Raw genomic sequence first — 17,441 nt, 5'->3', positions numbered from 1 at the left:
AGCTACCGGTAATGTAACAAAGTTAGCAGAATCTTCTGTAATTTTGATAATTAACAGTTAATGGCAATCGATGGTAATTTTATATTTGAATCATTTATTTTTAAAAGTATTCATATTTGTTTGTTATCTGTGTCCATTTTGTCCATGTGTTTCTAGTGGATAGATCATATGGTTGAAGAGAACTACCTAATTAATGAAAACATATTCTAATCAACAATGGCATTATTTTCAATTAAATCTGCAACTCTTCCAACTATATACTTTTTTCACAACCGCCACAGGTTTGGCGCCAAAATACTGAGAACAAAGACATTAAAAAAATAATAATAATAATGATAATATTGACAGTCAAATAAGTCTATAGAAAATATATAAGTTCTATTTCATGCTTAAACTCTCATTTAAAACACTAATGATATTCACTAAGTTGATGGTTTATATTTAAGATGTTTTACAGCTTCGTCATTCTATTTTATATTTTAAAATCATCTTATTTAATTTATTTTATGCATTTGACAAGGCCACACAAAGGACTAGAGATAATTACAGACACCTGTGATAATCTGAAGTACCCAAAAGGGCCACCCTACCTACATGTACAAAATAACTTGACTAACCTGTTCCACCGCACATTGACTCCGTGCCGGTACCCCCTGTATATAGCCTCATTGTTGTTTTTATTTTACTATATTTACTTTAGTTTATTTAGTTAATATTTTCTTAACTCTCATGAGCTGCATTGTCGATAAGGGCTGGTAAGTAAGCATTTCACTGTAAGGTCTACACCTGTTGTACGTGGAGCATGTGACTAATACAATTTGATTTGATGTCTTGTGATAAATTACATAAAATCCTTAAAAGTTACCAAAATTCTGGCAGTTTACGGGTTCCCTTTACAACCCTACCTATACCACCACTACACATGATACATTTTCACATGGCCCAGAGATCTAATATTCAGTATGTTAAGCAGCCTTCATTTATGTTATGATACTCTTTGTCTCGTTAAAACACATAATTTTCACTCTAATTTTGTGGAAATTGATTTCCTGGAGAAGCACTGTCTGTGACAGAGGTGTTCCTCCAGTAATCAAAGCCATTAATCCTGACATCTAATTGGTCATGCAAGGCCATTGATTAGGCTAAACCAGAGGGTCCCATAATAACCTGGACTCTGTTGTTGATCAGTTTTTTTCCCCCCAGCACATTCTGTACTTTATCTTTTCTTTGTCATCTTAAATGCTTTTTATTCATTACAGCTGCATATGCAACCCATATAGGCACATCTTGTCATGTCTTGTTATGTCTGTTCCTGTCCTTTCTCTTCACTCTGTCTCTCTCTGCTGGTCTTTTTAGGTTACCTTCTCTGTCTCTCATTCTTCAGCTGTTCTACATCTCCCCTAACTAGCTCATTCACTCTTTCCCACCTGTTATCTCTTCCCCTCTGATTAGGTCTCTATTTCTCTCTCTGTTCCTGCTACTTTCAGTGTCTGATTCTTGTTTGTGTTTTTTGATGCCAGAAGCAAGCTGTCGTCCCGTTTGCTTCCACCTTGTCCTATCCTGTCGGAGTCCGCCTGGCAGGTGCATCCTGCATTATACTAACGTTCTTTTTGTTCCATTGACTACGTTGGAAGAGGATTTATGCCATTCCTGTTTTTCATTAAAGAACTCTGTTTTCTGTTAAGACCGCTTTTGGGTCTTCACTCAAGTACATAACAGAAGAATCAGACCAAGAATGGACCCAGCGGCTCCGGACCCTTTTCACTCCGCCGTCGAGATCCAGGGAGCGATGCTAGGCAGACACGAGGAGGAATTGTCTGCTGCTCGACATGCCGTTGAAACCCTGGCCGTCCAAGTCTCCGACCTCACAAGACAGGTTCACCAACTCCACCTCGATCCACCGCCCACTTCCAGGGTTTCCGAGTCTCCGGAGCCCAGGATCAACAACCCGCCGTGTTACTCTGGGAGCCCACTGAGTGCCGCTCATTCCTCACTCAGTGTGATGTGGTGTTCTCTCTCCAGCCCAACACTTACTCCAGGAGCGCAGCCCGCATCGCCTACGTCATTTCTCTCCTTACCGGACGGGCGCGTGAGTGGGGCACGGCAATCTGGGAGGCGAGGGCTGAGTGTATTAACCAGTATCAGGACTTTAAGGAGGAGATGATACGGGTTTTTGACCGTTCTGTTTTTGGGGAGGAGGCTTCCAGGGCCCTGTCTTCCCTATGTCAGGGGAATCGATCCATAACGGATTATTCTATTGAGTTTCGCACTCTCGCTGCCTCTAGTGACTGGAACGAGCCGGCTTTGCTCGCTCGTTTTCTGGAGGGTCTCCTCGTCGAGGTTAAGGATGAGATCCTCTCCCGGGAGGTTCCTTCCAGTCTGGACTCCTTAATAGCTCTCGCTATTCGCATAGAGCGACGGTTTGATCTTCGTCGCCGAGCTCGTGGAAAGGATCCGTTGCTCCCCTCTCCACATCACTGCCACCTGCCGCATCACTGCCACCCTCCTCCGCCGGCTCGGATGCTGAGCCTATGCAGCTGGGGGTATCCGCATCTCGGCCAAGGAGAAGGAACGGAGAATCACCAATCGCCTCTGTCTCTACTGCGGCTCCGCTGGTCATTTTGTCACCTCATGTCCAGTAAAAGCCAGAGCTCATCAGTAAGAGGAGGGCTACTGGTGAGCGCAAACTCAGGCCTCTCCTTCTGGATCACGCACTACCTTTCCGGTCCATCTCCGCTGGCCCGGTTCATCTGCTTCCTGCAGTGCCTTGATAGACTCTGGGGCGGAGGGCTGTTTTATGGACGAGACCTGGGCTCGGGAACATGACATTCCTCTCAGACAGTTAGGGAGCCCACGGCCTTGTTCGCTTTAGATGGTAGTTCTCTCCCCAAGATTCAGCGTGAGACGCTGCCTTTAACCCTCACTGTCTCTGGTAATCATAGCGAAACCATTTCTTTTTTAATTTTTCGTTCACCTTTTACACCTGTTGTTTTGGGTCATCCCTGGCTAGTGCGCCATAACCCTTCTATTAATTGGTCTAGTAATACTATCCTATCCTGGAATGTTTCTTGTCATGTGACCTGTTTAATGTCTGCTATCCCTCCTGTTTCCTCTGTCTCTTCTTCACAGGAGGAGCCTGGCGATTTGACAGGGGTGCCGGAGGAGTATCACGATCTGTGCACGGTGTTCAGTCGCTCCAAGGCCACTTCTCTCCCTCCACACCGGTCGTATGACTGTAGTATTGATCTCCTTCCGGGTACTACTCCCCCCCGGGGTAGATTATACTCTCTGTCGGCTCCCGAACGTAAGGCTCTCGAGGATTATTTGTCGGTTTCGCTCGACGCCGGTACCATAGTCTCCTCCTCCTCTCCCGCCGGAGCGGGGTTTTTTTGTTCAGAAGAAGGACGGGTCCCTGCGCCCATGCGTGGATTATCGAGGGCTGAATGACATAACAGTTAAGAATCGTTATCCGCTTCCTCTTATGTCTTCAGCCTTCGAGATCCTGCAGGGAGCCAGGTTTTTCACCAAATTGGACCTTCGTAACGCCTACCATCTCGTGCGCATCAGGGAGGGGGACGAGTGGAAGACGGCGTTTAACACTCCGTTAGGGCACTTTGAATACCGGGTTCTTCCTTTCGGCCTCGTTAACGCTCCAGCTGTCTTTCAGGCACTAGTTAACGACGTCCTGAGAGACATGCTGAACATTTTTGTTTTCGTTTACATGGACGATATCCTGATTTTTTCACCGTCTCTCTCGATTCATGTTCAGCACGTGCGACGCGTCCTCCAGCGCCTTTTGGAGAACTGTCTTTATGTGAAGGCTGAGAAGTGCACTTTTCATGCCGCCTCTGTCCCTTTTCTCGGTTCCGTTATTTCCGCTGAGGGCATTAAGATGGATCCCGCTAAGGTCCAGGCTGTCATTGATTGGCCCGTTCCTAAGTCACGCGTTTGCAGCGCTTTCTGGGCTTCGCTAATTTCTATCGTCGTTTCATCCGTAATTTCGGTCAGGTGGCAGCTCCCCTCACAGCCCTTACTTCTGTTAAGACGTGCTTTAAGTGGTCCGTTTCCGCCCAGGGAGCTTTTGATCTTCTTAAGAATCGTTTTACATCCGCACCTATTCTTGTTACACCTGACATCTCTAGTCAGTTTGTTGTTGAGGTTGACGCGTCAGAGGTGGGCGTGGGAGCCATTCTTTCTCAGCGCTCTCTCTCTGACGGCAAGGTCCATCCTTGCGCGTTTTCTCTCATCGCTTATCGACAGAACGTAACTATGATGTTGGTAACGCGAACTGCTCGCCATCCGCTTAGCCCTAGGCGAATGGCGACAGTGGTTGGAGGGGGCGACCGTTCCTTTTGTCGTTTGGACTGACCATAGGAACCTTGAGTACATCCGTTCAGCCAAACGACTTAATGCGCGTCAGGCTCGTTGGGCTCTGTTTTTCGCTCGTTTCGAGTTTGTTATTTCTTATCGTCCGGGCTCAAAAACACCAAGCCTGATGCTTTATCTCGTCTCTTCAGTTCTTCTGAGGTCTCCACCGACCCCGAGGGATTCTCCCTGAGGGGCGTGTTTTCGGGTTGACTGTCTGGGGAATTGAGAGGCAGGTAAAGCAAGCACTCGTCACACTCCGTCGCCGCGAGCTTGTCCTAGGAACCTTCTGTTCGTTCCCCGTTCCTACTCGTCCGGCCGTTCTTCAGTGGGCCCACTCTGCCAAGTTAGCCGGCCATCGGGGTACCGCTTCCATTCGCCAGCGTTTCTGGTGGCCCACTCGGGAACGTGACGTCGATTTGTCGCCGCTTGTTCGGTCTGCGCGCAGACTAAATCTGGGAACTCTCCTCCTTTCAGACCGCTTCCCATTCCCTCTCGACCGTGGTCTCACATCGCTTTAGATTTTATCACCGGACTGCCTTCATCAGCGGGGAAGACAGTTATTCTTACGGTTGTCGATAGATTCTCTAAGGCGGCTCATTTCATTCCTCTCGATAAGCTCCCTTCTGCTTCAGATCATTATCGAGAATGTTTTCCGAATTCATGGCCTTCCGTCTGACGTCGTTTCCGACAGAGGCCCGCAGTTCACGTCTCAATTTTGGAGGGAGTTTTGCCGTTTGATTGGGGCTTCCGTCAGTCTCTCGTCCGGCTTTCATCCCCAGTCTAACTGGTCCAAGCCGTCGAACGGGCCAATCAGAATTTTACGCAGTCTTTCTTTTCGTAACCCTGCGTCTTGGTCAGAACAGCTCCCCTGGGCAGAGTACGCCCACAACTCGCTTCCTCGTCTGCTACCGGTCTATCCCCTTTTCAGAGTAGCCTCGGGTACCAGCCTCCGCTGTTCTCATCTCAGCTCGCCGAGTCCTGCGTCCCCTCCGCTCAGGCTTTTGTCCAGCGTTCAGCGCACCTGGAAGGGGGTCAGGTCGGCACTTTGCCGTAATAGGGCGCAGACTGTGAGGGCCGCTAATAAGCGTAGGACCAAGAGTCCTAGATATTGTTGCGGTCAGAGAGTATGGCTCTCCACTCAGAACCTTCCCTTAAGACAGCTTCTCGCAAGTTGGCCCCGCGGTTCATTGGTCCGTTCCGTATTTCTCAGGTCATTAATCCTGTCGCAGTGCGACTTCTTCTCCGCGCTATCTTCGTCGCGTTCACCCGGTCTTCCATGTCTCCTGTGTTAAGCCCGTTCTTCGCGCCCCCGCTCGTCCCTCCCCCCCCCCATCCTTGTCGAGGGCGCACCCATCTACAGGGTTCGTAAGATTTTGGACATGCGCCCTCGGGGCCGTGGTCATCAGTACCTAGTGGATTGGGAGGGGTACGGTCCTGAGGAGAGGAGTTGGGTTCCCTCTCGGGACGTGCTGGACCGTTCGCTGATCGATGATTTCCTCCGTTGCCGCCAGGTTTCCTCCTCGAGTGCCCAGGAGGCGCTCGGTGAGTGGGGGGGGTACTGTCATGTCTTGTTATGTCTGTTCCTGTCCTTTCTCTTCACTCTGTCTCTCTCTGCTGGTCTTTTTAGGTTACCTTCTCTGTCTCTCATTCTTCAGCTGTTCTACATCTCCCCTAACTAGCTCATTCACTCTTTCCCACCTGTTATCTCTTCCCCTCTGATTAGGTCTCTATTTCTCTCTCTGTTCCTGCTACTTTCAGTGTCTGATTCTTGTTTGTGTTTTTGATGCCAGAAGCAAGCTGTCGTCCCGTTTGCTTCCACCTTGTCCTATCCTGTCGGAGTCCGCCTGGCAGGTGCATCCTGCATTATACTAACGTTCTTTTTGTTCCATTGACTACGTTGGAAGAGGATTTATGCCATTCCTGTTTTTCATTAAAGAACTCTGTTTTCTGTTAAGACCGCTTTTGGGTCTTCACTCAAGTACATAACACATCTTTTGTATTTTAATCTAATCCACTGAAAATAATTAGATGAATGGGTGCAAGCAAGATTGCATACACATTATGATTTGTTATGAATTCTCACAAAATCAGGGCCCAACCACACATCATTCAAGTTAAAAAATCCTTAAAATAAAACCTTCAGCCACAAAATATCTTTCAATCCTCAATGCAGAAAGGAGGAAGCTGAGGGCCAAATTAGTTATGTTTTCTGGCAAAGACAAAATTGTTTTAGCTTGGATGGTGTGCAGTCACATTAGATTAGCATAATGTGCAACCTGCTGCACTAAAGAACAGCCCTGTTTGCGCCTTTGAAGTGGATCAAAGCCCCACAACAGGATGTTGGGATTTAATAGACAGCCCCAATTCATCAGAGAAGATTTGGCAGTTCACAGGCAGCAATTAGTGCACCTGAGATGTTATATATGGGTACCTACTCCACTACAGATCACACAGGAGTTGAGTTCATGACAATCCTTTCAGAGAAGAGTTGAAAACCACTGGCTGACAGACAAAAGGGTCCCAATTTAATTGGATTACAGCCTACTCCATATTTAGGCGTATATCAATTGCAGAGAGAGAAAGAGAGAGAGGGATTTTCTCTGTCAATTTATTGCGACTGCTCAAGAGTGTTTTATGGGTAACTATTTGGTCAATCTTTCTATTCAGAACCAGTAGACGACTGTTGGAACTGGACGAGAGGTAAAGACACCTGGAGCCATACACTCGTGATGAGGGCAACAGCGCTTTCCTCCCCACCTAATAGAGACTGTCATGAGAGCGCATCTGAGCAGTGGGAGGTTGATCCTCAACCATTACCATCCACTGTCGTCGATGACACCCAGTTTTTTAATCCCCCAATTTTAACCCGATGTATGACTCTGCCAGATGCTTTGTACAGACGACGACAGAATCCGAGAGGAGAGTGGTATGATAACACGGTGTACAGTGACGCCAACCATCACGACCAACAAATCGTCTCGATGAATACATATGAGGACCACAACGGTGCATATCAGTCTCAAGTAAAAGAAATCCCTTGGAATTCAGATGACGGGCTGCACGATTTCAACAGCCAGTGGGATCATTCTGAGTACGATCACAGCAACTCACCTCAGAAAACGTAAGTGCGACACTTGTTGGGCGATACCGTAAATAACCACCATAATAATATCAGGACATGTTATCATATTACCGAGAGTGGGGTATGTTGAGCCAGTTTTTACATTCAACATCACTACATCAAGGCAGTGGTGCCTGGTGAAGTGGGTATACTCGAATTTAGCCGAAAATGTCCCAAACGGTCCGCTCAGCGAAGGAAATACGCCCTGTGTGAAAAATGATATGACAAACAAGTGACACACTCTGAATTACCTAAAATTATAATTCCCATATTTGTCGTTCATAGTCAGGCCAACCCAAGCTGTACTGTGCAAGTAGGCTAATAGTAGATCTACTACTGAATGATAAATAAATCTGTCACCTGAGTCAGAAATTCAAAGGTTTCTGATTTTTCTTTTATTATTCAGGTTTTTGCTCAAACCTCTTAAGGATCTGCCCCGTTTTCTTTCAATTTTCGCCTAAAATGACATACCCAAATCTAACTAGCTGTAGCTCAGGCCCTGAAGAAAGGATGTGCATTTTCTTGATACCATTTGAAAGGAAACAGTTTGTGGAAATGTGAAAAGAATGTAGGAGAATATAACACACTAGATATGGTAAAAGATAATACAAAGAAAAAAAAACAACCGTTTGTTTTGTTTTTAACCATCATCTTTGAAATGTAAGAGAAAGGCCATAATGTATTATTCAAGCCCAGGGGGAATATAGACTTTGGCCACGAGATTTGTAGCAATTTGTGCAAAGCTTTAGACTGATGCAATGAACCATTGCATTTCTGTTCATAATTGTGTATAAAGACTACCCAAATGTGCCTAATTTGTTTATTAATAGCTTTATGTTCAAAATTGTGCACTATCCTCAAACAATAGCATGGTATTATTTCACTGTAATAGCTACTGTAAATTGTACAGTTCAGTTAGATTAACAAGAATTTAAACTTTCTGACTATCAGATATGTCTATGTCCTGGGAAATTATCTTGTTACTTACAACCTCATGCTAATCGAATTAGCATACGTTAGCTCAACTGTCCCGTGGATGGTACAACGATCCCAATAATTTTAGTCACTTTATGCATTTTTCCAAAACAATACTTAAACCACAATGCTTACTCAGTGCACAATGCTTCCTCAGAAGAACACTCTTGATGTCTGGAAAAAATCTAAGACAGTTTTATTTTTCAGTGTAGTTAACCTTCAATTCAAGTGCACAGGCACCAAGCACTGTTGTCAGTTAGCAGTGTTTCTGTAGTACAGGAGATGGAGTTTGCACAACAGATGGCCAATGGTTTAACGCAAATAATCATGATATCATACTGCCTGGTAGGCATAGAGTATCATTAGTATGGCTATATTTTTCCTGTCCGTTAATTGTTTGAAACCTGGACGTTTTACTTCATATTTTGAGGCATGTCTTATCTTGCTTCAAAGTTACCTATAGCTAAAATCCCACCATAGAAACGTGTCGGCAATTATTTTTATAAAGACTTCCTCATACTTTCACATAGACTTCTTATACATTCTCCTGTTATGTTGGTTTTCTTTCAACTCTTTTGTTGTCATTTCATAGTCATATTAGCAACTCATGATAGTGGTTGCATCTTTGGTTCTGCCTTTCAAAATTTCTAACTGACATTTCAATCTCTGTCCTTGAAACCACTTTGCGCAGTGCTCATTTTAGAACTGTTTTTCCCGCAGATTGCATTTTGGAACAATCGTACATAGGCCTACCTCCATTGCTGCGCCTAAAATGTGATGATGTAATAGTTCAACATTTTAAGCTAAATATTCTGGTCTGTTCCATCAGCCTTATTAATTGATTTGGCGTATACCTCCACTACTTTGATATGCATCCGTGGGGATTATTAAGAAACGAGTATGCCCACATTCAATAAGTGGGTATACCTGCGTATTCCCTCCACTACACCACAGCATCAAGGGAAGTATAGCATCATATCTAACAAACATATCTACATATATTTCAGGATGTTGTGTATCCCTGGAAATAATCAGAATTAATGGAAACATAACATTATTGAAAACATAGCTTGTCCAAAAAAAGTTGTGAACTTACCCAGTGTCAGGGATTCTTGAAAGATGGGGAAACCTCAACTTTTTTTAGTACACATTTTCTTAATATTGACAACATTTAAAAGATATATTTTCAAAGACCAAAGTATCAGCTATCAGATCATCTAAAGGAACAACCTAATTATAAGTTTATCTTGAAATGTAACTTAATAACTGGATTTATGTAAACTCCGTAAGACACCTTAAATGGTGTATTGAGAAATATAGGGACAGGGCTATTCCAAGAAACTACATTATTCAGTGTCGCTCGTTTTTGGAATTTTAAACACTTGAGTTTGAAATAGACAAGAGCATTGACAGGCATAGAGCCGCCATCTTGTCTATTTCAAATCTTCTCTCATTGATTGAGAAAGGTGGGTGTCCACCGCAAAGTGCTGAATTACATGGTGACACTCGGCTCGATCAATGAGAAGATTTGTACCCGTTGTATTACTTCATGGAGCAAAACATTTATTTAATAACGGAGCATTTTCTAAATTCAAATTAACCCCTTGGAACTAGACATTGAAGTTTAGAAGATGGTTGTCTTCCAAGTCGGAATTGAGGAAGTATGACCAAGTAAAGGTTGGTCGAAAATTCTGTGCTCTGCTTTACACTACCTACTGTGTAACTATCAGAACTCAGGATAAGACCCAGATGCAGATAATTTGAATCATAGAAGTTTATTTACAGACAAACAGGTCAAGGGCAGGCAGAGGTCGGTAATCCAGGGCAGAGTCTGTAAGGTGCAGAACGGCAGGCAGACTCAGAGCAGGCAGAATGGTCAAAACCGGAAGAACTAGAAAACAGGGACTAAAGCGAAAAGGAATATAGAAAAACATGCTGGTAGGCTTGACGAGACAAGACAAACAGAGAACACAGGTATAAATCCCAATCCCCAATCAGAGACAACGATAAACAGCTGCCTCTGATTGGGAACCAATTCAGGCCACCACAGACCTACATATACCTAGACAAACCAAAACCCCATAAATGTACAAAAAACCCTAGACAAGACCAAAACACACATACCACCCTCGTCACACCCTGACCTATAAAAAAAAATATTTATAAGATAACTAAGGTCAGGGCATGACAGGGTGGCTGAGGTCCTAGATGATATTCTTGGCCTTCCTGTAACACCGGGTGCTGTAGATGTTCTGCAGGGTAGGCAGTATGCCCCGGTGATGCATTGGGCAGACCTCACCACCCTCTGGAGAGCACTGCAGTTGTGGTCGGTGCAGTTGCAGTACCAGCCCGACAGGATGATCTCATTGGTGCATCTGTAAACGTTTGTCAGGGTCTTAGGGGCTAAATCTAATTTCTTCAGCCTCCTGAGGTTGAAGAGGTGCTGTTATACCTTCTTCACCACACTGTCTGTGTGGGTTGACCATGGTATAGCCATAGATTCCTGAAAAATAATTTATAAATCAGTCTTAAGTTTAGTACAACTGTCTTCCTATACCTGTCTTACTACATTATTTATGAGATACTACATTATTTATGGGTAGGCCTGCTATGATATGACATTCCTATTATGTCTAACACTCCCATTTTGAGTATTTGTAAACAAACATAATATAACCAAATATGTAAAACTACTGTATCCTGTTGAGCTCATGGACCTTGATGCAAGCTCATGGACCTTGCATCACCATCAGTAACTTAAGTATATGTCTTGCTTAGCTAGTACTGTAGGCCCACACACAGCAAACCTCTGGCTGTCAAATAAAGCCATCATTCAACAGATGCAGATCACACATATCTCCATAGAGACACACCTGTCATCCAATGGCTTAGTAAAAAAATCTGTGGAGACTAAGAATGTTGTGTATTATACATGCTGAAATTACATACTCATGCCATTGTAGTTAACAAAAAACTATTAAAGCACTCCCGACTCTATCATTTGGAAAAGTGTAAATAAACATCTGCACTGAATGTTGTTTTCTTCAGCTTGCTCTTCTCTTCAGTTCCTGTCAACTTCCTTGTAGTCTGAATAGTGTTTTTTGTCACCGTCCTTCTCCATCCAGAGTTGAGAACATGCACCGTAGAAAAACGACTGTGCGAGAGAAGGGCCGTCGGCAGGCTATCCGTGGGCCTGCTTACATGTTCAGTGAGCGGGGCACCAGTCTCACTTCAGAGGAGGAGCGCTTCCTAGATGCTGCTGAGTACGGGAACATCCCAGTGGTGCGTAAGATGCTGGAGGAGTCCAAGACCCTCAACGTCAACTGTGTGGACTACATGGGCCAGAATGCACTGCAGTTGGCTGTGGGTAATGAGCACTTGGAGGTGACAGAGCTGCTGCTGAAGAAGGAGGGGCTGGCGCGTGTGGGGGATGGTCTACTCTTTGCCATCAGTAAGGGCTATGTGCGCATCGTAGAGGCTATCCTGGCCCACCCTGCATTCGGAGGTGGGCTGCGCCTAACCCTAAGCCCCCTGGAACAGGAGCTAAGAGATGATGACTTTTATGCTTACGATGAAGACGGTACACGTTTTTCCCATGACGTGACCCCGGTCATCTTGGCTGCACATTGCCAGGAGTATGAGATAGTGCACACTCTGTTGATGAAGGGAGCACGCATCGAGAAACCCCATGATTACTTTTGTAAATGTAATGAGTGTCATGACAAGCAGTGTCGTGACTCGTTCAGCCACTCCCGCTCCAGGATGAATGCCTATAAAGGGTTAGCCAGCGCTGCCTACCTCTCCCTGTCTAGTGAGGACCCTGTATTCACAGCTCTGGAGCTCAGCAACGAGCTGGCTCGCCTCGCCAACATCGAGACTGAGTTCAAGGTGAGAAAAACGCAAAGACCAAGCTTGAGGGTGAAGGAAAGGGTTTACTTTTCACCTATGTAATGTATTGCCTTGCTTTCTCTCACACATGCTCTCCCCCCTCCTTACTCATTTTGCAATATTTAAAAGCTTTGTGCAGATATTTTTGTGAAAGCCCTAGAGCTGACTTTTGTCTTTTGATTACTCACAGAAATGATTAATTGGGAAGAGATGAAATCAGTTAGTCCATGTACAGCTTCACTTCACCAAATGACACACTCTAATATTATTGGAACCCGCTGTGAGAAAATGAAGATTGGTCCCAATCTCAAATCGGTCATTGCCGGTTAGAAATTATCGCAACGTTAATTTATACTGATTACAGACCTCTCCAAAGAGTTTGGGTGGAGGTTTAACGTAGATGGGTATAAACACAGACACACACACTGTATCTCCTCTGTCTGAGGAACACCCACAGAAAGACGTACAAGTGCATGCATACACAGTTTATGCACATTTATAAAGAACCATGTGTGACCAACACAAACAGTGGCATGCAAACTCACACCCACAAACCCTGCCTGAATGAGATAAGAAAATATACACAGCATTTGTCAGTGCAGAAAAGGTCTGTGGTTTTCCAGGTTTCTATTGGAATATTTTACATGTAGAGCAAACAGTGAGAGACTGACATTAACAATTCACAAAAAGGTGTGACCCCTGGGGTTTGCCTCATTTTAAATAATTCTCACATCTCTTTTCCTCTCCTTTTCTTTCTCTCCCTATCCTTCTCTCTCGCTCTCGCTCTCGCTCTCTACTCTCTGTGTAGAATGACTACAGGAAGCTGTCCATGCAGTGTAAAGACTTTGTGGTGGGAGTGCTTGACTTATGCAGAGACACGGAGGAGGTGGAGGCCATTTTGAATGGGGATGTGGACCAAGCTCTGCCCAGTGATCACAGTCGACCCTGCCTCATCCGGGTCAAACTGGCCATTAAGTACGAGGTCAAAAAGGTTAGCTGAACCACTCAACCTTAATCTGAAATCAAACATGCTATTTTAAATGTTTCCTAACTCTGGTGTTTGTCTTTGTACATCTCTGTTATTGTGTCTAGCGTGATTTAATATTCTTAAATTTGCATTGCAATCAGTCTCAAGAGCACAATGAGAAAGACACATTTCGTTATATTCTCCCTATCTTCACGTCCCCTATAAAGGGTTTATTTAAGAGGCAATCTGGAATGGGATATAAATGAAATACGTGTTTTACAGCTGTTTCACATCCAACAATGGATTCTACAACACAATAATATGCAAGGTATGACAAAGAAGTCACCCTTTGCCTATGGTTATCAATGTTGTAGTATGTCATAGTTATTTTTCATCATGTCTCTGTAGTTTGTGGCCCATCCTAACTGTCAGCAGCAGCTCCTGACCCTGTGGTATGAGAACCTAGCTGGACTTAGGCAGCAGTCTGTTGGGGTCAAATGCTGGACAGTCCTGGGAGTGGCGATCGGCCTTCCTTTCCTCGCCATTGCATACTGGGTCATGCCCTGCAGTAAGGTACACACAATCCCCTTTCTATTGTGTTCTTAGAATCACTCATTAACACGTTTGTGTTATTAAAAATAGTGATATGTTTGTATCATGAGGTTGATGGTTGCCATTTATGCGGTTGATTTCCTCTATATCAGTTGGGTCAGATTCTCCGCAGTCCCTTCATGAAGTTTGTGGCCCATGCTGTGTCATTCACGATCTTCCTTGGACTACTGGTAATCAATGCCTCGGACCGCTTCGAAGGGGTCAAGAACCTTCCCAATGAGACAATAACAGACCACCCTCATCAGGTGTTCAGGGTCAAAACCAGTCAGTTCTCCTGGACTGAGATGCTCATCATGAATTGGGTGCTTGGTAATTTATTCTGGTTTTCAAACAGCTGCTTTTGTGGGAGAGACTTTATTATCTAGTCTATTCATATGTCTTTGTACCTGTCTCTTCACCATGAATAAAATCTTAAAGTATTCAAATCATACCACTCGTATGCTCAAAACAGAGAGCTTTTGCACCTACTGAAAAGCACTCTCTTCATTAGGGATGATCTGGTCGGAGTGTAAGGAGATCTGGGCTGATGGGCCTAGGGAGTACATCATGCACCTATGGAACGTGCTAGACTTTGGCATGCTGTCCATCTTCGTGGCATCCTTCACAGCTCGGCTCATGGCCTTCCTGAGGGCCTCTGAGGCCCAGCTGTATGTGGACATGTATGTGCCCAACATGCCCAACATAGACCTGAGCAACGCCTCACTGCCACCAAATGTAGCATACTACACCCATGGTCAGTGACACTTAGAGAATGATAATAACAATGCTTAATCTCTGGTCATTCTTTTGAAAAAGCGGTGATTAAAAAAAAGTTATGTAAAAAGAGGACTGCAACCTATGATATGAAAAATCAAGGACTTGGTACTATGAGGTTTTATCTGCAAAATATGGAGTTTTGAAATTAGTATTTTTCAAGTCCCAGATCTCAGAACTGTTTTGTGATGTCTTCCTCTTTCATGCCTAAATAAATATATCACCTTGCATACAATTATTTTTGATTGACATACGCAGTGTTGTGTGATCAGACTGCAGGTAGAACCTTATATAGCACCAAGATAAAAAGGTGTTTGCACAGATGTTTCTAGAGTCTCCCATGTGAAGTACCACCTAATGAGCAATTCCATGTGAATAACACATTTTTTAGCGAAATGTCATAGAATCTGAGTCAGTCCCCAGGTCACCAAGTGACATTTAACAGCAACCTCTCTCTCTCAGCCAGGAACAGGTGGTTACCCTCCGACCCTCAGCTGATCTCCGAGGGTTTGTACTCCATTGCGGTGGTGCTCAGTTTCTCCCGCATTGCCTATATCTTGCCTGCCAATGAGAGCTTCGGCCCACTTCAAATCTCCCTCGGCCGGACGGTCAAGGACATCTTCAAGTTCATGGTCATCTTCATAATGGTCTTCCTAGCTTTCATGATTGGCATGTTCAATCTATATTCCTATTACCTTGGTGCCAAGTACAACCCCGCCTTCACCACGTAAGTGCCCTCCTGCCTGTTCCTGTAAATTAAGTGCTTTAAGTAGAGATGTATGTATGTCTATGTATTCATTTGTGTGTTATTTATTAATGTCCGTGTGTGCGTTTGCACGCGTGTGTGTTTTGTTTGATTATGTGTGTTCACAGGGTGGAGGAGAGTTTTAAGACTCTATTTTGGTCCATCTTCGGCTTGTCCGAGGTTATCTCTGTGGTCTTGAAGTATGACCATAAGTTCATAGAGAACATTGGTTATGTTCTCTTTGGCGTCTACAATGTAACCATGGTAATCGTACTGCTCAACATGCTGATTGCAATGATCAATCACTCCTATCAAGAGATTGAGGTGAGACTAGGAACCAATAGGCCCAAACACCACTAGGGAATTCACAGGAGATATATTGTCAATAATCAATGATTTGAGGTCAGAGTGGAATTATGTCAATTTACAGTATGGGTGAGTTGTTATACGGTTATGTTCATGTTGTATTCATGTACCATTTTGTGAGTACACTGTTGTGAGCAGTTATGATGAAATAATCAGACCATATTAGATTAATTGTATGATTGTGCTCCAAACTGAGTCATTGCCCCTCACCTATCACTACTCTCCATTTTATATCATGGCCTGTCTCAATCTCAACAGGAGGATGCTGATGTGGAGTGGAAGTTTGCCCGTGCCAAACTCTGGCTATCCTACTTTGACGAGGGGCGTACTTTGCCCCCACCATTTAACCTGGTTCCCAGCCCCAAGTCTTTCTACTACCTAGCTCTGCGCACAAGGGCTTGTCTGGTGAGGCTGTGCAAGTCCAAAGCTCGTCACCATGACAACCAGCGTGAGACAGCCATGATCAATTTGCGATTTAAGGTCAGAAGTTGGCTTTTAGGGAGAGGCTGTAGCCAGTTATATATCTTCCTCTTTAATTTATGAAATTTTAATGGGTGTGTGGTTTCTGTTCCATTTCAGCTTAATCAGTACAGACCTCAAACCAGGACACCAGGGCAGGATGACTTCACCATTAGAAAACCCATCAAACATCCTACTCGATACCAGGTACTTCCTTCATACAGGTCAATTTGATTAATTAGCAAGATCAGACGATATTCAGACATGCTACATTCTGAACTGTTGTCTCTAAAGTTCAGATTCTCCCTATTTTCTTGAAAGAAACTGATGAAGAGGCTCATTAAGAGATACGTGCTAAAGGCTCAGGTTGACAGTGAAAATGACGAAATCAACGAAGGTGAGAATGATTCCTATCCATTCATGTAAGATCTCAAAGCTGTTGTGGAATACTCATCATTCTTACAGCTGCAAGGCTGTGACATGGAGTTGTAGTGGATTGAGCGATCAATAACCTGTGGTGCATGCCTTGCAGGTGAGCTGAAGGAGATCAAGCAGGACATCTCCAGCCTGCGATATGAGCTCCTGGAGGAGAAGTCTCAGGCCACAGAGGAACTAGCTGACTTGATCCAACAGCTTGGTGACAAGCTTAGCAAGAATGCCAAGAAACCCTGATGGGAATTGAGGGGTGTTCTCTGTATAAGAACTTTGTATAAAACCTTAACTTAGATTCATAGTGTGTTGTTAAATTCTGGGATTGCACTCCACTTTGAGATGCAGTGTAGGCTCGCTGTAGTTGTGTTCCTCTATATTCAAATAAATATATATATTCACATTAAATAATTCTGCCTGTAAAGTAGTAGGATAACCTTGGCGGAATGCTGATGAATGTGTGTAGACAAGAGTATTTTACATTTGTAAAAAAAAATGTTTGTATTGAAATATTTAGACATTTTTAAATAAAATTATTATTATTATTGAGTCGGCCTGCCTGTATTATTGATGCTATTGCAGGACACTCCTCAGCCTGAAACATCCCCACTTGCACCACCAAATAGCTAGCTTGCTCGTGTGGTGCCAATTGGTAAGGCGCTGCAGGAGGGTGGTCATGTGTGCTACCAAGGCAGAGGTCCTGGGTTCAAGCCTCAGTGTGAGCTGAATCAGGTAGTGGTAATCACTAAACAGGCAGT

The 17,441-nt window shown here is 44.2% G+C and overlaps 1 protein-coding gene across 1 annotated transcript; it reads left to right on the top strand.

Annotated features, from left to right (window-relative positions):
* Positions 1-6,836: 6,836 nt before the first annotated feature.
* On the top strand, positions 6,837-17,228 carry LOC135550472 (short transient receptor potential channel 7-like). The gene is made up of 12 exons (XM_064981316.1): positions 6,837-7,489; positions 11,590-12,352; positions 13,161-13,343; positions 13,728-13,892; positions 14,024-14,240; positions 14,422-14,664; positions 15,147-15,411; positions 15,558-15,753; positions 16,054-16,275; positions 16,375-16,461; positions 16,576-16,651; positions 16,787-17,228. Exons 1-12 carry the CDS (start codon positions 7,098-7,100, stop codon positions 16,924-16,926), a joined length of 2,949 nt encoding a protein of 982 aa, XP_064837388.1. The 5' UTR covers positions 6,837-7,097; the 3' UTR covers positions 16,927-17,228.
* Positions 17,229-17,441: the final 213 nt, after the last annotated feature.

Source organism: Oncorhynchus masou, chromosome 12 (assembly GCF_036934945.1).
Source record: "Oncorhynchus masou masou isolate Uvic2021 chromosome 12, UVic_Omas_1.1, whole genome shotgun sequence".
Taxonomy (NCBI): domain Eukaryota; kingdom Metazoa; phylum Chordata; class Actinopteri; order Salmoniformes; family Salmonidae; genus Oncorhynchus; species Oncorhynchus masou.
This window is presented reverse-complemented; position numbering and strand designations above follow the sequence as displayed.

Bases quoted from the DNA above. Each gene is read 5' to 3' on its own strand.
- LOC135550472 (XM_064981316.1), top strand. From the start codon at position 7,098: ATGAGGGCAACAGCGCTTTCCTCCCCACCTAATAGAGACTGTCATGAG. The intron at 13,344-13,727 runs GTTAGCTGAACC...ATGTCTCTGTAG, and splicing joins TTAAGTACGAGGTCAAAAAG to TTTGTGGCCCATCCTAACTG. The intron at 14,241-14,421 runs GTAATTTATTCT...TCTCTTCATTAG, and splicing joins CATCATGAATTGGGTGCTTG to GGATGATCTGGTCGGAGTGT.